Source organism: Vombatus ursinus, unplaced genomic scaffold (assembly GCF_900497805.2).
Source record: "Vombatus ursinus unplaced genomic scaffold, bare-nosed wombat genome assembly UNPS02014789.1, whole genome shotgun sequence".
Lineage (NCBI taxonomy): Eukaryota > Metazoa > Chordata > Mammalia > Diprotodontia > Vombatidae > Vombatus > Vombatus ursinus.
Genome location: NW_020954567.1, coordinates 16,402,131 through 16,422,231, shown reverse-complemented (window position 1 = coordinate 16,422,231; position 20,101 = coordinate 16,402,131). Strand labels below are relative to the sequence as shown.

At 41.4% G+C, this 20,101-nt stretch overlaps 1 protein-coding gene across 1 annotated transcript in view; it reads right to left on the bottom strand.

Moving 5' to 3' along the window:
* Positions 1 to 1,302: 1,302 nt before the first annotated feature.
* BRINP2 (BMP/retinoic acid inducible neural specific 2) overlaps positions 1,303 to 20,101 on the bottom strand; it is a 141,119-nt gene continuing 122,320 nt past the window's right edge. Inside the window, exons 5-8 of the mRNA XM_027868350.1 lie at positions 11,044 to 11,149; positions 5,236 to 5,472; positions 4,370 to 4,592; positions 1,303 to 2,749 (exon numbers count right to left, since the gene is read on the bottom strand). Of these exons, the coding sequence (XP_027724151.1) occupies positions 1,633 to 2,749; positions 4,370 to 4,592; positions 5,236 to 5,472; positions 11,044 to 11,149 (1,683 nt within the window). The 3' untranslated portion in view covers positions 1,303 to 1,632. The remainder of the gene's footprint in view (positions 2,750 to 4,369; positions 4,593 to 5,235; positions 5,473 to 11,043; positions 11,150 to 20,101) is intronic.

Below are 20,101 nucleotides of genomic sequence, written 5' to 3'. Positions count from 1 at the left end.
GATTCACCTAGGGACGGGCTAGGAGACATTTGCCATGCCAGGCTCCAGGTGGGAAATGACATCTCCATGTTAAAAGTAAAAATTTTCCTTCAGATTCATGTTTTTCTTTTTAAGAGGAAAATGGGTAGTGAAAAACAGGATGGTCTTGGAGGACTGCTCCCTGGATTTTGTCCAGTTTCCCCTGGGAGTGATCCAATCCCACGGAAGAAAAGATATTGGATGATACCCAAGAGGCCATTGGTAACAGAGCCAAAGAAAGATCTCCCACTTTGCTTGCCCTTCACCCAAGCTACTAGCCAAAACACAGAGCTATTCTGCCTCTCTGAAACAAGAATCGGCTAAACTGACCTCCTACTGTGTATGCATTTATGCGGTGACAGATTGAGTCTAATCTTAGAAGAAAGACAATGTAGTTAGAGAAAAGGTTAATGAAGAGCTTATATTTTGCCTTAATCAGTGTCTACCACATAGCAGGAACTAATAAATACCTATTAATGACTTTTTTATCATCCATAAGCATGCCCACAATTTGCACACACACACGCCCCTTAACACATACATATGTGCACACATGCCTAGAACACACCAGGATGTCTTGCAATGCCACAGGTACAAGCAGGACTCCATACCAGTCAAATCATTCAGTCACAGCACACCAACATGTTCACAGCAGGCAAAATAACAAACAAAAATTCTAGCCAACCCAGAGAAAGATACTCTTTTTTTTTTCTTTTCTCTTTTTTTTCCTCAAAAAGGCATTTTTAAAAAATATATTAAACCAGGTAAATTTTACTTAGATGTCACTTGTCTGGAGTAAATTAACAAAAAAAATCATAAAATAAATATATTTTTGGTTAAAAAAAAAAAGATGTCCCTATACATTGAATACCTGTTACTAACTTGACATCACTGCTTCCAGGGAATAAGTCCAGTGAGATGGAGGAGATGCATGGAAGTGAGGGGCGGAGTGTGGAGCCCTGGAACTGTGGGTGGGACAGAGAAAGAAGAGGGGGTCAAAGAGGGGCTAAGGAATAGGGATGAAGAGGAGAAGCAACAAACATGATCTCTGACTGTTTCACTCTCAAGGGTTTCCCAAGGGGATGGGTTCTGAGGGCAAAGGCAGTGTTGTGAGGGCACAGCAGAGTAAGAATACAAAAACTGAAAAACCAAAATGGGGAACACAAAACCACTACATTGTTAGAAACAGCTGGTTAAAAACAATACAAAAGTGACTCCTTGGAGGGGGAGGCCCGATACTCAACCCCACTTTTCTCTCTCTTTCCTTTGAATGGCAAGAATCACTTTTAAAGATTTCTGCAGCGTGTTTTTTTTTTTGAGAAGGTTTTTTTTAAAATCTCTTCTCTTATCAACTGTTCTCAGGTCAGAAATCACTGATTTCACCAATCAGATTCTGCTTCATTTTTGTCTCCCAGGGAGGGAGATAATGTATGTGTACGTTTATGCTTCTGCATGCCCACATCTGCATCCATCCTATCTCCCCGGCACGTGACTCGAGCCATGCCTTCCAGTCTCATTTGCTCAAATGCACACGATTGGCACTAAGGTAAGGCCGTTTAGACAGTCCTGGCTCCCCCTGCTTCCCAGCCCCAGGGCATCACCAGGGCCCCCAGGTTAGCTGCAGAGCTTGCCAGTCTCATACTCCACAGGATTGGGCAGTTTGGCATTGAAGGCCCTCAGGGAGGACTGAATCCTGCCCACTTCGTTGTTGGCCAGCTTGAGCCGATGCCGGAGCAAGCAAGAGAAGAGGTCGAGCCGGACTTTTCCGGGGGGAGAAAGCTGGTTCACTCGGTCCCTGATCTCAATGAGCTGCAATAGGGCAGAGTCCTGGGAACCTTGAGTGTATGGGTAATCCAGCTGGAGGATTAAGTCCCGTATAGCATCAGGGTCAAAGGGCATGCTATAGCCAAAGACCTGCAGGCTGTTGATTTTCATGTAGCCAAGATTCTTGGAGGGGTCAGACATCTCAAGGGGCTCATAGTAAAGCGTCTCATTAGAGCTGTCATCCAGGGACTTGATTCGGCTCCTCAGGTAGACATGGACGGTCTCAAAAAAGGTCTTCCACTTGTTGCCCAGGGTGAGCGTCCAGTTTTGGCACTGGGCTGACGCATCCACATTAGTCCTCTCCCAGTCTGGAAAATCACCTTCGTTCACAGGCATGAACCAGCTCTCTGAATGGCTGCCCCCAAAGGGGTTGACGTAGATGGCCATGGCGGGTTCCAGGGTGCTGTTCTTGGTGAGACAGATCTGGAGTGACAGGGCCAGCATCACGTGGACCAGCCCTGGCTTGTATTTGTTGCTTTTTAGAGTTAGAAGCATGCGCTTTCTCCACGAGGGGTCAAACCAGCTGCCCAGACGCATGTCGTTGCTGATGAAGATGGAGTGGACCTCAATGCGGCTATCCCGTTTCTGAAGCAGGTACTTAAGCTCCAGGTCCTGCAGATCCGTCTCCAGGCCTAGGTAATTCTCCAGAGACTCCGCCACCTCTGGCCGGCACAACCCCTGGGTCAGTACATAGCCATCGTTGCAACTCCCGCAGCGGGTGCTATTGTCTGGCGCACAGACAGCACAGGCTGGCCCGTCACCCAAGGCACACGGGATGGGACCCTGGCAGGATGACTGGTCATAAGGGCAGGTGCAGCTGTGGCTCTGCTCCAAGAAAGTCCCAGGCACCGTGCTTTCAGCACAGTATAGGAAGGACTGGATCCGGTTCCACCAGTAAGATAAGGGTCTGGAGAGGCAAAATAAGAGGGAAGCTTTATAGAGTCACAGTAAAATACACAGGGACATCTTTCTTAGGTGATAGCAAGAGAGGCTCACGTAGAAGGCTTAATAGAAGGAAAGAAGGGTCAAAAAAGCACCAGTATAACAATGGCTGAGTAAAGAAGACCATGGTATTCCTTAGAATGTCCCACCTTGCTCAATCTCTGCTGTATAAGAACCAAGGAAATTTGAATTTATCTTGGTTTTGGGATTCACAAAGTAGAGCTCTTTGCATGACCATTTTTACCATATTTTTACCTTGGCTCTAAAATCCACAGTGGCTCCCTTGAATTCAGAATCACTTCTTTACCATTGTCAGCAAGCTCTCCATCAAACGATTCTGCTGACCCACTTGATCTCACTGCTTATGGCCTGCTATCCTGCCCCCTCCTCTGCAGGAAGGCTCATTGACTTATTGTACCCTCACCTGTCATGAAACACCTCCCTCACCTCACAGGCTGTTCTACCTGCCTGGAAGGATTTCCTGTCTCCCACCCATAGATCTATACCCATCGCTCCCTGTCTCTGGCTTCCTTTGTCATCGCTTTGCCCCCTGGTGCCCACAAACAGTTTTTATCCTTTGCTGTCTTTCCCCTGTGAGAGATGCAGCATGGTTTATCGGCTAGAGAGTCAACCTGAAAACCAGGAAGATGTGAGTTCCAGTCCCATCTCTGACTCATACTGGCTGAGTGATCCTGGACTAGTCACTTAACCTCAGTGCTCTAGGTAACTCTCTAAGACTATAAGATGCAGAGAAAGTGCTGACCTACGTCAGCAGAGGATGTTTCCTCTGCTGTAAGTTACCTATGCCAATGAAAAGGAAAGGGAAAGGAATAAGCGTTTATATAGTACCTACTATGTACCAGGCACTGCACTAAGCACTTTACTATGACCTTGAGAGGTAGGTGCTATCATTAGCTGCATTTTACAATTGAGGAAATAGAGGTGACTTGCCCAGGGCCATATAGCTCGTAAGTATCTAAAGGCAGATTTGAACTCAGGTCTTCCTGAATCCAGGCCCCACACTATCTACTACGTCATCTAGTATGTCATCTAGCACACTCCCATCCCCTATTTTGTTCTGCATTTTTTTCTCATATGTTTAGTTAGTCATTCCAGTGAAATTAAAAGTTCCTTGAAAGACCACTTCTCCTACTTCTGGGAGTATCTTCTCATGTCCTCAGCACAGTGATGACTAGATATATAGTATATGCTGCATAAATATATATTTTTGATTTTTATCACAAGCTTAATCAATCATGAACATTTGCATATGCAAAGAACAAAAGGAGAAATGCATACAAATCTGTGAGCTTCTATCCCTTAGCTTGTTTTCATTAAAAGTATATGTTAAAATAAACACAGTAGTAACAAAATTGCCCTGTTCATTTTTCTCCCCTTCTGAACTTCCTTTTCCTTTTGTTTATAAATATTTATTAGATGAATGAATGACATCAACAACACAGCTTAGTCCTTTTTTTTTTTTCTCATGGAGACTCATCACTCTTATTCTTATTGGCCCAGGTCATCAAAGGGGAGCTTGGAGCTCCAGCCTTGTCCGGCTGAGTGCTCCGGCCGGACAGCTCACCTTTCCTTCGGCAGCCAGAATCGAGGCTGTCTGGGGCAGCGTTTGCAAAGGTTGAAGAGGCGGCGGATGACCCGATGGGTCTTCTTGGACAGAAGTCTCAGGGTGGTCCCCAGCTGCTGGTAACGGTGCTGGAGGCTGGAGTCCATGGCCCAGAACTGGGAGATGGCAGTTGAGTTGAGGAAACGGTCCTCTGGAAGTCTTTTCAGCAGGGCCTGGAATTCCTCTGTGGAGATAAACCAAATGGGTTATATTATCAGAGCAAGAGGAAAAGAAAATAAGTATCTCCAAGGGACAGCTTGGGAATCATACAGGAGTCCTCTCTGGAAGTCTCCACACAAATATATGCTGCATCTTAAGGAATGCCCAGGAAAGCATTTCTATCTTATGGCACAGGGGAAAGAGCACTCAATTTGGACTCAGAAGATCTGGGTTCAAATATCATTCCGTTTACTCATTACCCAGGTTATCTACCTTCTGAATCTCATTTTTCCCATTTATAAAATGAACTCATTGAACAGATACTTCTTCCTGAAAATAATGCGATCCTGTGCACCCACAGGGAGATTGGTCTAAACAGTCTCTGCGTAGTCCCTTCTGCCTATAAATGTTATATTTCTTTCCTGTCTTCAGTGGGGGCCCCAGACAAGGCTCCTATCTTGGGGTTTCCTAGCAAACTCTTAGCTTTTGTTTCTGACAGCATCACACAAAGGGTCTGCTTCTTTTGGTTGGTTGAACACAGAACCAAAGAAGGGATGAGAGGAAGGAAAGCTAGGTGAGTACAGGCCTCAAGGCTCCCTTTCTAGCTGGTCTTGAGAACCACCCCATAGTGGCCAGGCAGACATCAGGACCTCTGTCAGGCATCTCACCTGACTCCTCAAACTGCCTATTGTGAGTAGCCCAGGTGTCCTGAATCTGGAGCAGGCTCTCTTCCATGGCCTGGATGTCCGGTTCGGGGCAGTTGCATTCTGGGAAGCTGGGTCCACACTCGCACCAGCAGTCATTCTCCCGGCAGATGAGCTCCCCTTCGGAGCTGCAGGTAATATAGCTGAGAGCAGCTGCCACAAATCGCTCTCTGAGGTACTCAGGCAGCAGCACCTGCAGGCCTGAGGCAAAAGACCATCAGGGGAGAGCGACCAACTCCACAAACTAGGCCCCAGCCCGAGTCAAAGAGAAAAAGTCAGCTTGCAGCCAGATTCTCCCAAGAGAAGAAAAGAACCTTAAAGACTATCCAGCTCAGGGGTTCTTCACCTTTGTGTGCATGTGTCATGCACTCCTTAGGTCACCTGGGGAAGCCATGGATCCCTTCTCAGAACCACGTTTTTAAATGCACAAAGTAAAATAAATAAGATTATAGAGGAAACCAATTATACTAAAATACAATTATGGAAATTAAAAACAACAATGACAGCAAAGTTCCAGGACCCCAGCTTAGGAACCTGTGCTTTAGCCCAGGAACTTAAGGTCTGGGAAGATAAAGGGATTTGCCTAAGGCCATGCTGCTTATAAGTGGCAAGAGATCAGAGTGTGTGTATGTATATATGTGTATATGTGTATAGATGCATGTATATCCATATGTATACATACATGTATGTGCATGTATATATGTGTGTATGTAATACACAGTATGTGTGTGTATACATAGGATGTATATATAATGAACATTTTATGTGTAATGTGTATGTATGTATGGTATATGTATGTATACATGATGTATGGGTATATGCATGTATATGTGTATAGATTCATGTATATCCACATCTATATGTGCATGTATATGTGTGTATGTAATATACAGTATGTGTGTATGTGTATATATAAGGTGAATATATATAATGTGCATTTTATATGTAATGTGTATGTATATATAGTATGTGTATGTATATATAATGTAGGGGTGCATGTGTGTATATGTGTAGAGATACATGTATATCCACGTGTATGCACATCTATATGTGCATGTATATGTGTGTATATATAGTATTATGTATGCATATATAGTATGATATGTAATGTATATTATATGGTTAATGTATATATAGGATGTGAGTATATATGTGTATGTATATATAAAAATAATGTATGTGTGTGCATGTATATATGATCTATAGGTGTATGCATATATAATGTATGGGTATAGTATGTACCTACAATGTATGTATGTGAATTTACACACAGTATGTATGTATAATGGATACATGTATATGTAATGTATATTATATTTACATTATATGTATAATGTGTAGGTATATATAATATGTGTGTGTGCATATAGTGTATGTATGTTTATGTACGTATAATGTATGGGCACATGATATATAACATATGGGTATATGCATGTAAATATAATGTACTATGTGTATCTATACATGGTATGTATATGTATACATATAATGCATGCATATATAGTATATGTGTGTATGTTAATATGCATGTATTTATGTGTATGTATGTATAAAAATGTCTGCTATAAACATTAACATGCTGTGTAAATATGGACTATAAAGATCTTTGCTATTATCTCCGCCACTAACTAGCTGTGTGACTTTAAGGGAGATCCTTAACTTTTCTGAGCCTCCTTTCCATCACTGAAAAATAATCAGAAGTGGAAGGGGCCTAAAAGGCCATCTAGTCCAGTTTTCTCTTTTTAGAGATGAGGAAACTGAGACTTACAAAGGTTAAGTGACTTGACTTGGGTTGCACAGCAAATGAATTCATTCCTAACGCTAAATCCAAAACTCTATCTTTGTGCTGGGCCTGGAGTTGGAAAGACTTGAGTTCAAATTTGGCTTTAGACATTTACTAGCTGTGTGACCTTGAGCATGTCACTTAAATTCTTTGCCTCAGTTTCCTCAAATATAAAGTGAGGAAATGGTACATACCTCCTAGCATTGGTGTGAGGATCAAATGAGACTATATTTGTAAAGTGCTTGTATAGGTACTAGTATAGTACCTGGCACATATGAGGTTATCATATAAATGTTTATTCCTCTCCCTTTCCCCTACATCAAGGGTTCTTAACCTGAGGTCTATGAACATTTGTTTTCTAAAATAATATTTTGATAACTGTTTTAATTGGATCCTTTAGTAATCCCATGTATTATATTTCATGCATTTAAAAACATTATTTTGAGATGGGTCTGTAGGCTTCAACAAACTGCCAAAGGAGTCAATAACACGAAAACGATGAAGTTTCCCAAGGTCCCTCCCAGGTCCAATATTTTATGATCCTAAGCTTCTTCCTGGAATCTCCAAGATTGTTTCAGTCCATGATACCAACAAGCCTGCCCACTGTGCATGGACAGTAAACCCAAGGGCTCCATCTCATTGAGCTGCTTGAGAGTGAGGGAGTCCCTGCATCCCCATGGCAGATAGGGGAGCATCTGGAAATTCAGCATCATAAGCCCAAAGCTCAGTCAATTTCCTTGCATTTGACATATGAAAGAACTAGTGCTCACAGGAACTCACCCAAACTCAAGGACAGAGATGTCCAGCGGTCAAAGGAATTCATGGTAAGAGAGTGGGATTTCTAGTTTTCCATGAGCATTTAGAGTATGGAAATGGGAAGTGGTCTTCAGATAAATAAGGAGTTTAAGAACTGCAGGAAGAGATTTGTGGTTGGACAGTGCTTTCTTGGCCTCTCTCTTTGCATCTGTCCTTAGCCTTCCCTTATTTAATGGGGCTTGGCCACAAAAATCCTAGTTTTCATTTGGCAGCATCTTCTCCTGAGATTCCCACACTAATCTAGTAGACAACGGAAAATGTGTTATTTTGAAATATGAATGGAACTCATTGACTGATTCCGCAATGGGGACAAATGGACTAACCCAACACCATGCTCTGGAGTAAAGACCTGTGCTGAATTTCCACTTTGACACTCTCTATTTAATCACAACTGAGTCCCTTAATCTACCTAGGTCTCAGTTTCGTTAGTTTTAAAATGAAGGGGCTGAGATGACCTCTGAAGTCACATTCAGTTCTAAATCTATGAGCCTTTGAATCTCTCAATATGGGCACCCTATGATTCCCCTGATAGAGAGAAGGGTAGTCTTACATTAGACTTGGGTGTGAGGGAGTCCCAGATCTATGTTTGCAGCTCAGTGTTAACAAAAAGCAAACTGCCGAACATTTCTGTGCTTCAGTTCCAATAAAGTTAACAAGAGCTGGAGTCATACCTGAGCTGACTGCAGAGAAGTAGAACTCCCTTATTTAGTTTCCACCTACCTTTAAACCAGCTAAAAGCTTGACTGTGGATAATCTGCAGTGGGGGGAGGCCTGGGCTCCTGATACATGGGTGTTCCCAAGGTTGGCCTGCAAAGGATGAACCACCCCAGCAAACCCATTTGTCTGGTGACTTAGGGAATGGGAGGCTTCCTTCAGTGTTGGGAACAGGGGAGCAAAAGGAAAGAGGATCATAGGACCCCAGCTTTAGAACTGGAAAGGGGAGCACTGAATCCAACCCCCTCATTTCACAGATGAGGAAACCAAGAGCCAGTGAGATCAAGAGACTTGCCTAGATTACACATCTTGTAAGTGTTGAAAGTTGGAGTTGAACTCTGGTCTTCCTGACTCCAAGTTAAGTAATCTATCTGGAGGCAGAGAAGGCAGCTAAGTGGCATAGCAGTTGGAGTCTCAGGCTGCAGGCTGGAAAACTTGAATTCAAATCTATACTCAGACACTTACTAGCTGTGTGACTCTGGGCAAGTCATTTAATCTCTCTATGCTTCAGTTTCCTCAACTGTAAAATGGGAATTAATGAAGTAATATTTGTAAATTCTTAGTACTGTGCCTGGTACATAGTAGGTACTTTATAAATGATTCATTCCTTCCTTCCTCCCTTTTTTCCTTCCTTCCTTCCTTCCTACTTCCTTCCTTTCCTTGCTATCCTCTACTTTCCCCCAACAGAGCATGGATTCCTCTGGTTCAGTTCCTACTATATTCTTATCTTCCCTGAACTTCCCATGGTTATGGCATACATAAACAGAGGGAACAGGGCCAGAGAGGCAGACTAAATCCCACAGGCTTGGCTTACAGCATAAAGCATCCCAAAAGTTGAAGTTGACACACTTTTGTACTTAGACACCTGTGTCACATGCTGCTCTCAACCGTCCCCTTCTAGGCTGCCCGCCACTGGTTCAGCTCTGAGGAGGGCCCCCATGTCATGTACACTGGTTCCCTACCTTCTCCTAATCCCTTCCTACCTTCATGTTTTCTCCCCCTCCTGATGGGAACATTCTCCACAACTGTAGCAGAGGTGCCCTGAGCAACAGCTGCGTGAGTGGTGGGCTATAAAATTAAATGACATAAACTATTCCAAACCAACCACTAGACATTTTGAACTTCACCCATCACTAATTCACAGACACACCAGCTAGACCATCCAGGGAGCTGAGCAAGGATGGATGATAATTGCATTAGTTAGCACCAGGGAACAGGCGTTCTTCATTTCTTAAGAAAAAATAAATAAATTTTTTTTAAAAATCTGACTCCCATGGTAGTAGTAGGTCGCTTCTGGCTCAGATTGGTTGGCATTTGTAATAATAGATCCTGGGTGAGGGTTATTGATTTTATAATGCAGAGACAATAATATCTTAAGCAGAGTCCCATTCAGTTAAGCCTCAAGAAAAATGAACTTTTTCCCCTGCCAAACAGCTCTGTCTATATCAATTTGCATAGCCTTGGTCCAAAGGATGTCAAAGGGAAATGGAGTGCAAGGACTGGGCAACTCCGCTTATCTTCCTGTCTCCAGACCTAATTCAATTTTCTTCTAACGTCACTCCCCCTTTTTGCTTATTAGCCTCCGACCAAGGCTCCCTCCTGTCCTTTCTGCTTCCCCTAACCCCTTCCCTTATCTTTTCCCTCTTTCCCTCCCTTTTGCCTTTCCCTTGTCCCCTCCCTCCTGCCCTTCCTATCCCTTCTCCTCCCCACTCCTCCTTTTCTTCCCCTTCTCCTCCCTGTTTCTCTTCCTCTCCCCTTTCTCTCTTCTTCCCCTCCCCCCTCCCTTTTCCTTCCCTCCCCTTCCTTCTCCTCTGGATTATCCTGGATCTGTCACTTCTTGGCTGTATGACCTAGACCAAGTCACTTTACCTCTCTCTGAACTCTTAATCTGTGAAATGAGGGGTTTGATTTAAAGGACCTCCAAAGTCCCTTTCATCTCTATGTCTGCAATCCTGGCATCTTTAAGTTTTCTTCTATTTTGAAAACCTCGTGTACGTTTTACAGAAGGCTGGTGTCAATATTCCCTTCACTACAGACAAGTTGGGGGTAAGAAAGGTAACTACAGAAGAGCTCTGTCTTGGAGAGGATTTGAACAGATCCAGGTACTTGGGAAGTGGGCAAGCCATTTCAACATTTTTCCTTAAGAAGGAAAAGGAAAGCATGAATTCTGCCTCAGATATTTACTAGTTGGATCAGTTCCCATATCTATGAGAAAGAAGACATATAAAATGAGAAGGCTGAACTCCATGGTCTCTGAGGGCCTTTCCAGCTCTAAACCTAAGCTTTGATGATCGAAGGTCCAGAGAAAGTGTCTTGGTTTTAGCAGAATGAAATGAATGCATTTTCTGTTTGTTAATTTATTTTTGGTTTGTTTCTGGGTTTTTCCCCCCTTTCTTGCTTGAGTAGCAGTTTCCAGACACTTGCTGTGGCTGTGGAAAGGTGGGAGAAAGACTTCTTACCTAATAACTGAACCTTGTTTTCTGGACTCTGCACCAGGACCGAGCTGACGGAATCCAGGTTATCATAGTTACTGCAGCCCAGAGGGCCTGTCCGTGTCTCTGTGACCTAGAGAATTAACCAGACAGGGGAGTTTTCAGTCAATTGGCATCATTTTACTTTAGGACTCACCAATGAAGTCATCCAAGTGTGCTTTGGCAACCTATCCTTGACTGTCCCCAAGGAAGTCAAGTTGGGCCAAGTCAATGAGCATTTATTAAGCACTTACTATATTCCAGATACCATGGGCCTACCAAGGAAGGTAAATGTAGTCCCTGCCCTCATTGAGCTCATAGACTAATGGGGAAGATAGCATGTAAACAACTGAGTAAATACAAGATACATACAGAATAGAAAGAAAGAATCTCAGAAAGAAGGCACTAACAGCAGGAGGCATTAGGAAATAATAATAATAATGACAATTATTACAACAGTAATAATAATAATAGTAATAATAGCATTTACACAATCCTTAAAGGTTCGCAAAAAAGGCAACATATGTTATCTCATTTGATTCTCAAATAGGAGCTATTATTATGCCCAATTTACATATAAGGAAACCCAGACACAGATATCAAGTGACTCATCCAGGGTTACACAGCCAGTAAGTATTTGAGGCAGGATTCAAACTCAGATCTTTGTTGCTTCAACTCCTGAGTTCTCTTCCATCTACTGTTCCACCTTGTTGCATCTAGTAGAAGCCCTCCTACAGAAAGTTGTCTTGACGTTTAGTCATGAAGGAAGCCAGGGAAGCTAAGAGCTGGTGGTGAGGAGGAAGAGCATTCCGGGAATAAGGGACAGCCAGTGCAATGGAATTTCACATGTCTTCTTCAGAGGGACTACAGTCAATTTTCCTTCCTCCCTATTTTAAGACAGAAGAATACAATTGACTAAGAGTTACGCCCCAGAGCTCCATAGTATCTGCATTTCATTTGGGAGCCAAAAGGAATCCTTTGAAAAAGAGCTGATATGGGCTGGGTAAGAAAAGAACAAAAAGGAACAATTAAAGCATGTGTCAGCTAACAAGAGTGAGTGAAATCTCTAAGCAGAAGAGCCATGGGCAATCTTTGATGTCACCTCTAACTCTCCCTCTGTCCTCCTCCCCATAGGAAGATGACAAAGCCTCTGGATATACAAGGGCAGGCCAGATCCACACTGTAGGATGCTGGCAAACAAGCTGGGCTGTAGTCAATTCATGTGGAATTGACAGACTTTGGAGGTCCCTCAGGAAACAAAACACTAGAGGAATTTGAATTATGAGTGGTATTATTAGTATTAAACATTTAAGTCCCACCTCAGCCCTGAGAAATACACAGAGAAAAGCAGCCATGGGCTTTACTGAATATTTTAATAAGTATATTAAATATACATAAACTCTTATAGCCACGTACTATTCTAGAGCACTATGGAACCTCTTTAAAATATTACAAAGCTGGCCCATCAGTTTTCCCATGACGCTTAAAGTACAAGTTGAATAATATGTAGCTTTAACTGAATTGAAACCGTTAGGCACTAAGAATGATGGGGCACAGCTCAGGATTTTAAACTTCTTTGCCAAGATTCACTCAATTAACAAGTATTTATTTGGCATCTACTGAATGGCACTTTGCTAGAATTTTTTTGGAGGGGGGAGGGGAAGGGAACAAAAGAGGTATGAGGCACATTCCATGCTCTTGAAGAGGGTACAGTCTACTTTTCTGTTGGATTGGACTGGTAGTAAAGACTACCCAGACACACGAAATACTCCACTAAATTCTATGGTATTGGCTATGGAGGGAACGCTGGAGCACAGGATAGTTGGAGGAATGTTTTCTGGAAGGATTAAGTTTCAAACTGGGTATTGAAGGAGAGATGGGATGGATAGGATGGGAAGAAAGGAGAGGAAAAGACATTTCAGGAATGCAACAAAAAAGGCATTGAAGTAAAAATGAGTCCGTGGAAGATGGTTGATAGAGAAATCAGTCTGACTTACTGAGGACATGTTATTAATCTTTTATGAAGTGGAATTTAAGGATGATTATCCCCATTTTTGTCGTATATTTTATTATCTTTGGTTTTCACTTCACCTAGATTTTCCTCTGCATCCCTCCTCCCTTTCCCTCCAAGACAGCCATCCTTTATAACAAAGGATTTTATAAAAAGAAAAAAAGAGGAAGAGAAAAAAATTCCATAAAACTGATTAACACATAATAAAAAGCTGACATGTGCAATGTTTCATATCCGTGGACTCCCACCTCTACAAAAGAATGGAAGGAGGTATCATTTCATAGCTTTTCTTTGGGACCAGGCTTGTTCTCTGCAATTCTGCAACCTTGTTTCAATTGTTTGGGGTTATTTTTTTTCCATTTACTTTGTTGTTGTCATGTGCTTATCTTTTTCCTAGATTGGCTTTCTTCACATTGCATCAGCTCATTTAAGTCTTTCCACGATTCTCTATAGTCATCATGTTAATTATTTCTTACAGCACAGTAATATTCCATTACATTCATACATCCTAATTTGTTTAGATATTTTCTAATTGATAGTTATCCCCATTTAGTGAGTGAGAAATGAAGTACCAAAAACTTTACCTAGTGGATTTATAAATGTCTTTTTCCCTTAGAAGTCAATTGAGACAGCCTTACCACAAGCAGTATTAGGCTAAAAGATTGGCTCACAATTTTTCTCTCTACCCTAACTCCTACCCCTTTAGTAGAGGACTTCAACATATGGATTGATGTTTCTTTAAAACCCAAATTTTCCAGTTCCTCAATGTATTCTCCTCCCTTCAGCTAGTCTTCCACTATTCCTCTGCAGTGTATAAAGATGTTTATACCCAGGGATATGCCGGTGGACTTTTAAAGCCAATTGTTACATTTCTATGTGAGTATTTAAACCTTGGACATTGAGAAACTCTACAAATCAGGGCTTGATTTATTATTTTGTGGAATGTCTATACTTTAAAAAGTGATGGAGAAAATAGTAATGATGCAAATTAAACTTAAAAGTGTGTCAAAGCACACTTTTCTGGAGAGCAGGTTGTTAAATATTTACCAGCACACTCCTGGACACCTTTGATTTTATCACTCAGAAGTTTTCCATTGCCATAAGTAAGAACTCAGAAGTTCCTCTATCTAATCATGATCTCTTATCATTCTATCTCTTCCTATTCCTCATTAATTTTAAACCTAGTCTTCTTCTTTATTGTAACATTAAATCGCTCTACCGCTCGGTATTTTTCTGGGCAGCCATTCAGAATTTTTGCTTCATATTCTTCCTTTTCCAATCTCCACTCCTTAGTGAAACAGTTTCTCTCTCCCTCTCTCTCTTTTTTCTCTCTCTCCCTCCCTCTTTCTCCCTCTCTTAACATCTCTCCTGCTTCAAAAACCCCTACCCACAATTACTCTTACCATATGCTTCTCTCTCTCCTATTCACATGCTGCTCAATGGAGCTTGAACAAGTCTTGCAACCATGTTGACTAAATCCACTACAAATTTATGTTCTTTAATTTCACATAGGTATTTTCTACAGCAGAGCAATCCTACTACTCCTCTCTAATTGATTGTCTATCTCACTCTCCGAAATGTCTCTTCATTCTTCTCTTCATGCCCTAAGCCTTAAAGAGCATTCTTTTCCCCACTTTATACTACCCTCCCCCCAAAAAAGAATCAAGGCTATTCATACAGAACTTCCACTTCTCTTCCCTGAAACTGATAACCCACCCTCCTCATCACACAACCTCTTGACATTATTCTCAGTGTTTTAGGCTGAGAATGATTCAGACTAGTCCTATAATAATTTAATTTCAATAATGGAACAAAATGTAATATAACTTGTAAGTTATTCAACATTTAACAAAGAAAGATTTACAAAGCTATAAAAGGAGGGTATTTAGTAAGGATAGGCATTGAGGACACCTTGAGTGAATTCCAGTGAGCAAAGGTCTTCTAGGTGACATACCTATTGTGATCCATCATCCAAGTATCAGAAATAACACCTGAAGCTTCTGGTTGCTTTGTACTCAGGTGATAAAGAAGAGATGTCCACAATCTGAACCTTGAGGCCCCTGAACTAATCAATGATCTCAATACCTTTTATGGAAAAACCAATCTAACCTGCATGGGGGGTAGGGAGGTAAGGGCGGGGTTGGAGGAACATATTGCTCTTGTCATACTCTAGCACTTCCTCCTTTACACCTAGTCTCTGATAAAAGAGTATTGGTTTTCCTAACCAAGATCAACTCCTCCACATACACCTTTGAGTCTGTTGCCCCATGTCTTCTCCAGCAGATTTCCCTCACTATTATTCCCCCACCCTCTAATCTTCAATATCTCACTCTTATTTTTTTCTCACTGTATTTTTTTGCTGTAGTCTACAGAACTCTTCAATCTCCCTAGTTCTTAAGGGGAAAAAAAAAAACTTTACTTGGTCCTCTTTAACCATCAACTTATATTTCTCTTGCCTTTCTCATCCAAACACCTTCAAAAATCCATTTAGATCCAGTGCCTCCATTTTCTTTTTTCCATATTCTCTCCTTAACCCCCTGCAATGTGACTTCTGACCTCACTCAGCTGCAAATGTTGTCTCTAAAGCTACCAACAATTTCCTAATCACCAACTTTAATAGCCTTTTCTCAGTTTTCATCTCCTTCGACTTCTGTGCTGCATTTGACACTGTCCACTACATTGTCCTCATGGATATATGCTCTTCTGCCTCTGGCATCTCAGGGCACTGCTTTCCTCTGGTTCTCCTCCTTCAAGTCTAACTGCTTTTTCTCTTATGTTGATTAATCATCCGTGTCATGCCCACTAATTGTGGATATACCCAAAGGCTCTGCTTTGGGCCTTCTTCTCTTTTCTCTCTACATTTTCTAAATTGATGACCTTATAAAATCTCATGGGTTCAATTATTACAACTATGCAGATGCCTCAGAAATCTGGCCTCAGTCTTTCTCCCAAGTTTTCTCCCCACATAGCCAAGTGTGTACTGAACATGTCAAACTAGATGTCTCAGAGATAGCTCAAACTCAGCATGTCCAAACAGAGCTCATTACCTTTCTCCAAAAATCTCGCCCCTATTCCAACCTTCCCTATTATCTGGGGCACTACTATCCTTTCAGTCATCCAGACTGACAACTTTGGTATTATCGATTCCTATTTTCTCTCACCCCACATATCTGACCAGTTACAAAATCTTGTCTTTTGTATTCCAACAATGTCTCTAGCAAACATCCCCTCCTCTGTACTCACACAGCTACCATGCTGTTTCAGGCTCTCATCATCTCTTGCCCACTACAGTAGTCTCCTATTTGATCTTCCTGCCTCAAATCTCTACCCCTCTAGCTCATTCTCTTTAGAGCTGCTGAAGTAATTTTACTAAAGTGCAAGTCTGATCAGGTCACTATCTCCCCACTCCCCCACTATCCCCTCACATAACCCCAAGAATACCAATACATATTGCCTCCAGGATCAATTTAAATTCCTTCTTTGTCTGGCATTTAAAGCTATTCATAGTCTGAGTCCATCTTGCCCTTACACTGTATCCTTCCCTCTCATTTTGTTGATCCTGCTACAATGTACAATGTTCTACACACATGACACCCCATATCCAATATCCATATATTTACACTGGCTATTTTCCATACCCACAGTGTACTCTTCTCTTGTACCTGTTGGAATCCCTGGTTTCATTGGGTCATCCTTGACTCCTCACTCTGTCTCACTCCCTTATTCAATCAATGGTTACTCCTATCATTAACACCTTTGTAAAATCTCTCATATACTCTCCCTTCTATGTCTGATACTGCCACCACCCAGGTATGAGCTCTCATCACCTCACACATGGACTATCACATTATTCTACCAGTGGGTCTCCCCGTGCCAAGCCTCTCTCCATTCTAGTTCAGTCTAGTACTCAGCTAGCAAATGTATCTTCTTAAAGTACAAATCTGACCATGTCTCACACACACACACACACACACACACACACACACAGAAACACACACCAACTTTACCAACTCCGGCGGCTCCCTACTGCATCTAAAGTTTGTTAGCTTACAAAGCTCTTAAGTACCTGGTCTTTCCTTCGTATCTTTCCAGTCCTCTTATACTTTACACCACGCCCTTCTCTGATATACTCTATGATCCAATGACACTTGCCACCTTCTTGATGTTTCTCATACATGACATGCCATCTCCTTACTCCAAACATTTTCTCTGGCTGTCTCTCATGCCAGAAACTCTCTCCCTCCTCATCTTTATCCCCTAGCTCCTCTGATTTCTTTTAGGTCTCAACTAGTCTCACATTCTGCAAGAAGCCTTTCCCAATCCCTCTTAAGGCTAGTGCCTTCCCTCTATTGATGTGTTTTTGTCCCAAATATATCTTGGTTACACCTAGTTATTTGAATGTTGTCTCTTCCTTTTAGACCAAGCTCCTTGGGAGGAGAGGTTGTTTTTTTTTTTTTATTTGTTTGTTTTGTTTTGTTTTGTTTTTTGCCTTTCTTTGTTTCCCTAGGACTTAGCACAGGACCTAGCACATAGAAAATGCTTCATAAATGCTCACTGACTAGTTTCCTGCAAGATTCAACTAGAGATATATTTTAATCTTCTAATACAGGGAGAAGAAACAAGTGTCCTTTCAGAACCTTTATGGCTTAAAAGTGTATTGAGGGAGTTAAATAAAAAAAAATCTGGAAGTTCAAGAGGAAAGGGGTGAGGTAGAAATTGTTCTCTTTTGAGGATTTTACAAGCAGAAAGAGAAGGAAAGGTAAAGGGAGGAAAATAGTGGTGTAGAGAGAAAAGAATAAAAATAGCTATTTCCCATAACTAGGGTGCTTGTGAAGAATATATAAACATTGGACAAGGAGTGTGGGGATTGTGGAATAGATGAACCTGACCCTTATATGAAATGAACTAAGGAAGGAAACAAGCATTTATTAAGCATTTGCTATATGCCAAACACGGTGCTAAGGTTTTCGTAAGTATTATCTCATTTGATCTTCACAACAACCCTGACACTATTAATATCCCCATTTAATAGTTGAGGAAACTGAGGCAGACAGAGTTAAGTGACTAGTCCAGGATCATATAACTAGTAAATGTCTGAGGCCTGATTTCAACTCTACTCTTCTTGACTTCAGGCCCAGTGCCCTATCCTCTGCACCATATAACTGACTCTAGAAAAAAGGAGACAAAGCAAAGTTCTAGACAGACAGACAGACACACAGACAGTCTCACACACACACACACACACACACACACAGACACACACACACATATTTGCATATACACACTGGTTTGATGTAAAAATGCATAAAACCTATCAGTGAAACAAGCCAGGATAGGGATGGGGTGGAGGTCAACTGGAGGGTAACATTAGTGAGGCAATAGTCAAAGAATAATTTTTTCTGATGCTAAAGAAGGTTGAGGGATTTGGAAAGAACTAGAATCTAAGAGACTATCTTATTTTCCTCTTAGAAAACTGGAGAATGGCTAAACAGATTGTGGTATGTTGATATAATAGAATATCAGTGAGCCGTAAGAAATGACAAAACAGACAATTTCAGAGAATCCCAAGTAGTTTGAACTCACTGGAATTGCTTCCCTTTGTTTCCAGACTTTTATTCTTAAGCACCTCCTGTCTCTCCTAGTCTGACTTCCCATGTAGTACTTCAGTGCATAGGACCCTACCTATCTTCCCTCTGAACTCTTTGAACAAGCTTTCCTAAGATCTAAGATACACTTCGGATGTGCCCAGATTTCCTCTCTGTTATCACAAACTCTAGAAGAAAGTCATTGCTTCCTCCCGGGGTTCTCATCATTCTCCCCCCAGGAACCAGTTCCTTCCTGTTAGTAAGAATCATATCCAGAACAGAATATCCCCTTTTTGGTTTTTCCCACCTTTTGAAGGATGGAATTATCATTAAGGCATGCCAAGAAATCATTAGTCATTAGCTTATGGCAGTCAAAGAGATCTCCATTGGGTGTCTGGATAATTGAAGGCTTCCATCACTACTCTAGCTTACCACTGGTACCAGGCTTGTGATGTTTCTCAAACTTCTCACCTATTTCCTATTTCTGTCTTGTTGCTCTGTATTATTTCCTAAAAGAGAGAATTGCTTTTGTCTTTTCTCCCACTGACATTTACCCAAATATTCTATGCCATGCCTCTTCCTCTTGTTTCTTAATTTCCTTACAAGAATATACCTTTTACATACTATATTACCCTCTTTTACCCATACTATTTCTCTTGAATTAGGTCAACTACCGAAGGCCATGGTCCAGTTGTTTTGTTTCATTCCACCGATTCTGAGTGATACCTATGAAGTCAAATTTGCCTCTTTGTGTCTGGACCTCTAGTTTCTTTTGTTTGTTGCCTAAAGTTTGGATATTTGTATATAGATATTTGAAGCCATGGGTCTTCCCACTAGTTCCTTTCATAGACCTTGTCTCTTGTGATCTTCTGGATGTAACTATTTCCCCCTCTTTTAAGTTCTTCTCTGCAGCAGTTCTCCCCAAGATCCTTTCAGGGGGTCTATGAAGTCAAAACTCTTTTCAAAAGAATACTAAGATGTTTAAGTTCTAATATGCTAAATATTTATCTATCTACCCATCCATCCATCTATCTATCTATCTATCTATCTATCTATCTATCTATCTATCTCCCATAAACAAAGGTTCTTTGGTGAGGGGGGTCCTCAATAATTAAAAGTCTAATGGTGCCCTGAGACCACAAAGTTTGAGAAATGTTGCTTTATGGTATCTAAATTGAGGGAACAGGGATGTGTTAGCAAATCTTTAACTACCGGATCTGGGGTCAGGGGACTTTATGCGGGACACACTTTTAAATTTAAACTGTATTATTAAGATTTTCTCCCTAATTTTAAAGAACAGACAATTCAAAATCAAGCCTTGATTTTGCAGTGTTTGTCAATTTCTTAGGTGCAAATGTTCACACAAAATTTAACAATTAACTCTTAAGATCTGGCTTTCTCACACTCTGGATATACATAAGTAGACTTCTCCTTCCCCTATCCTTTTTAG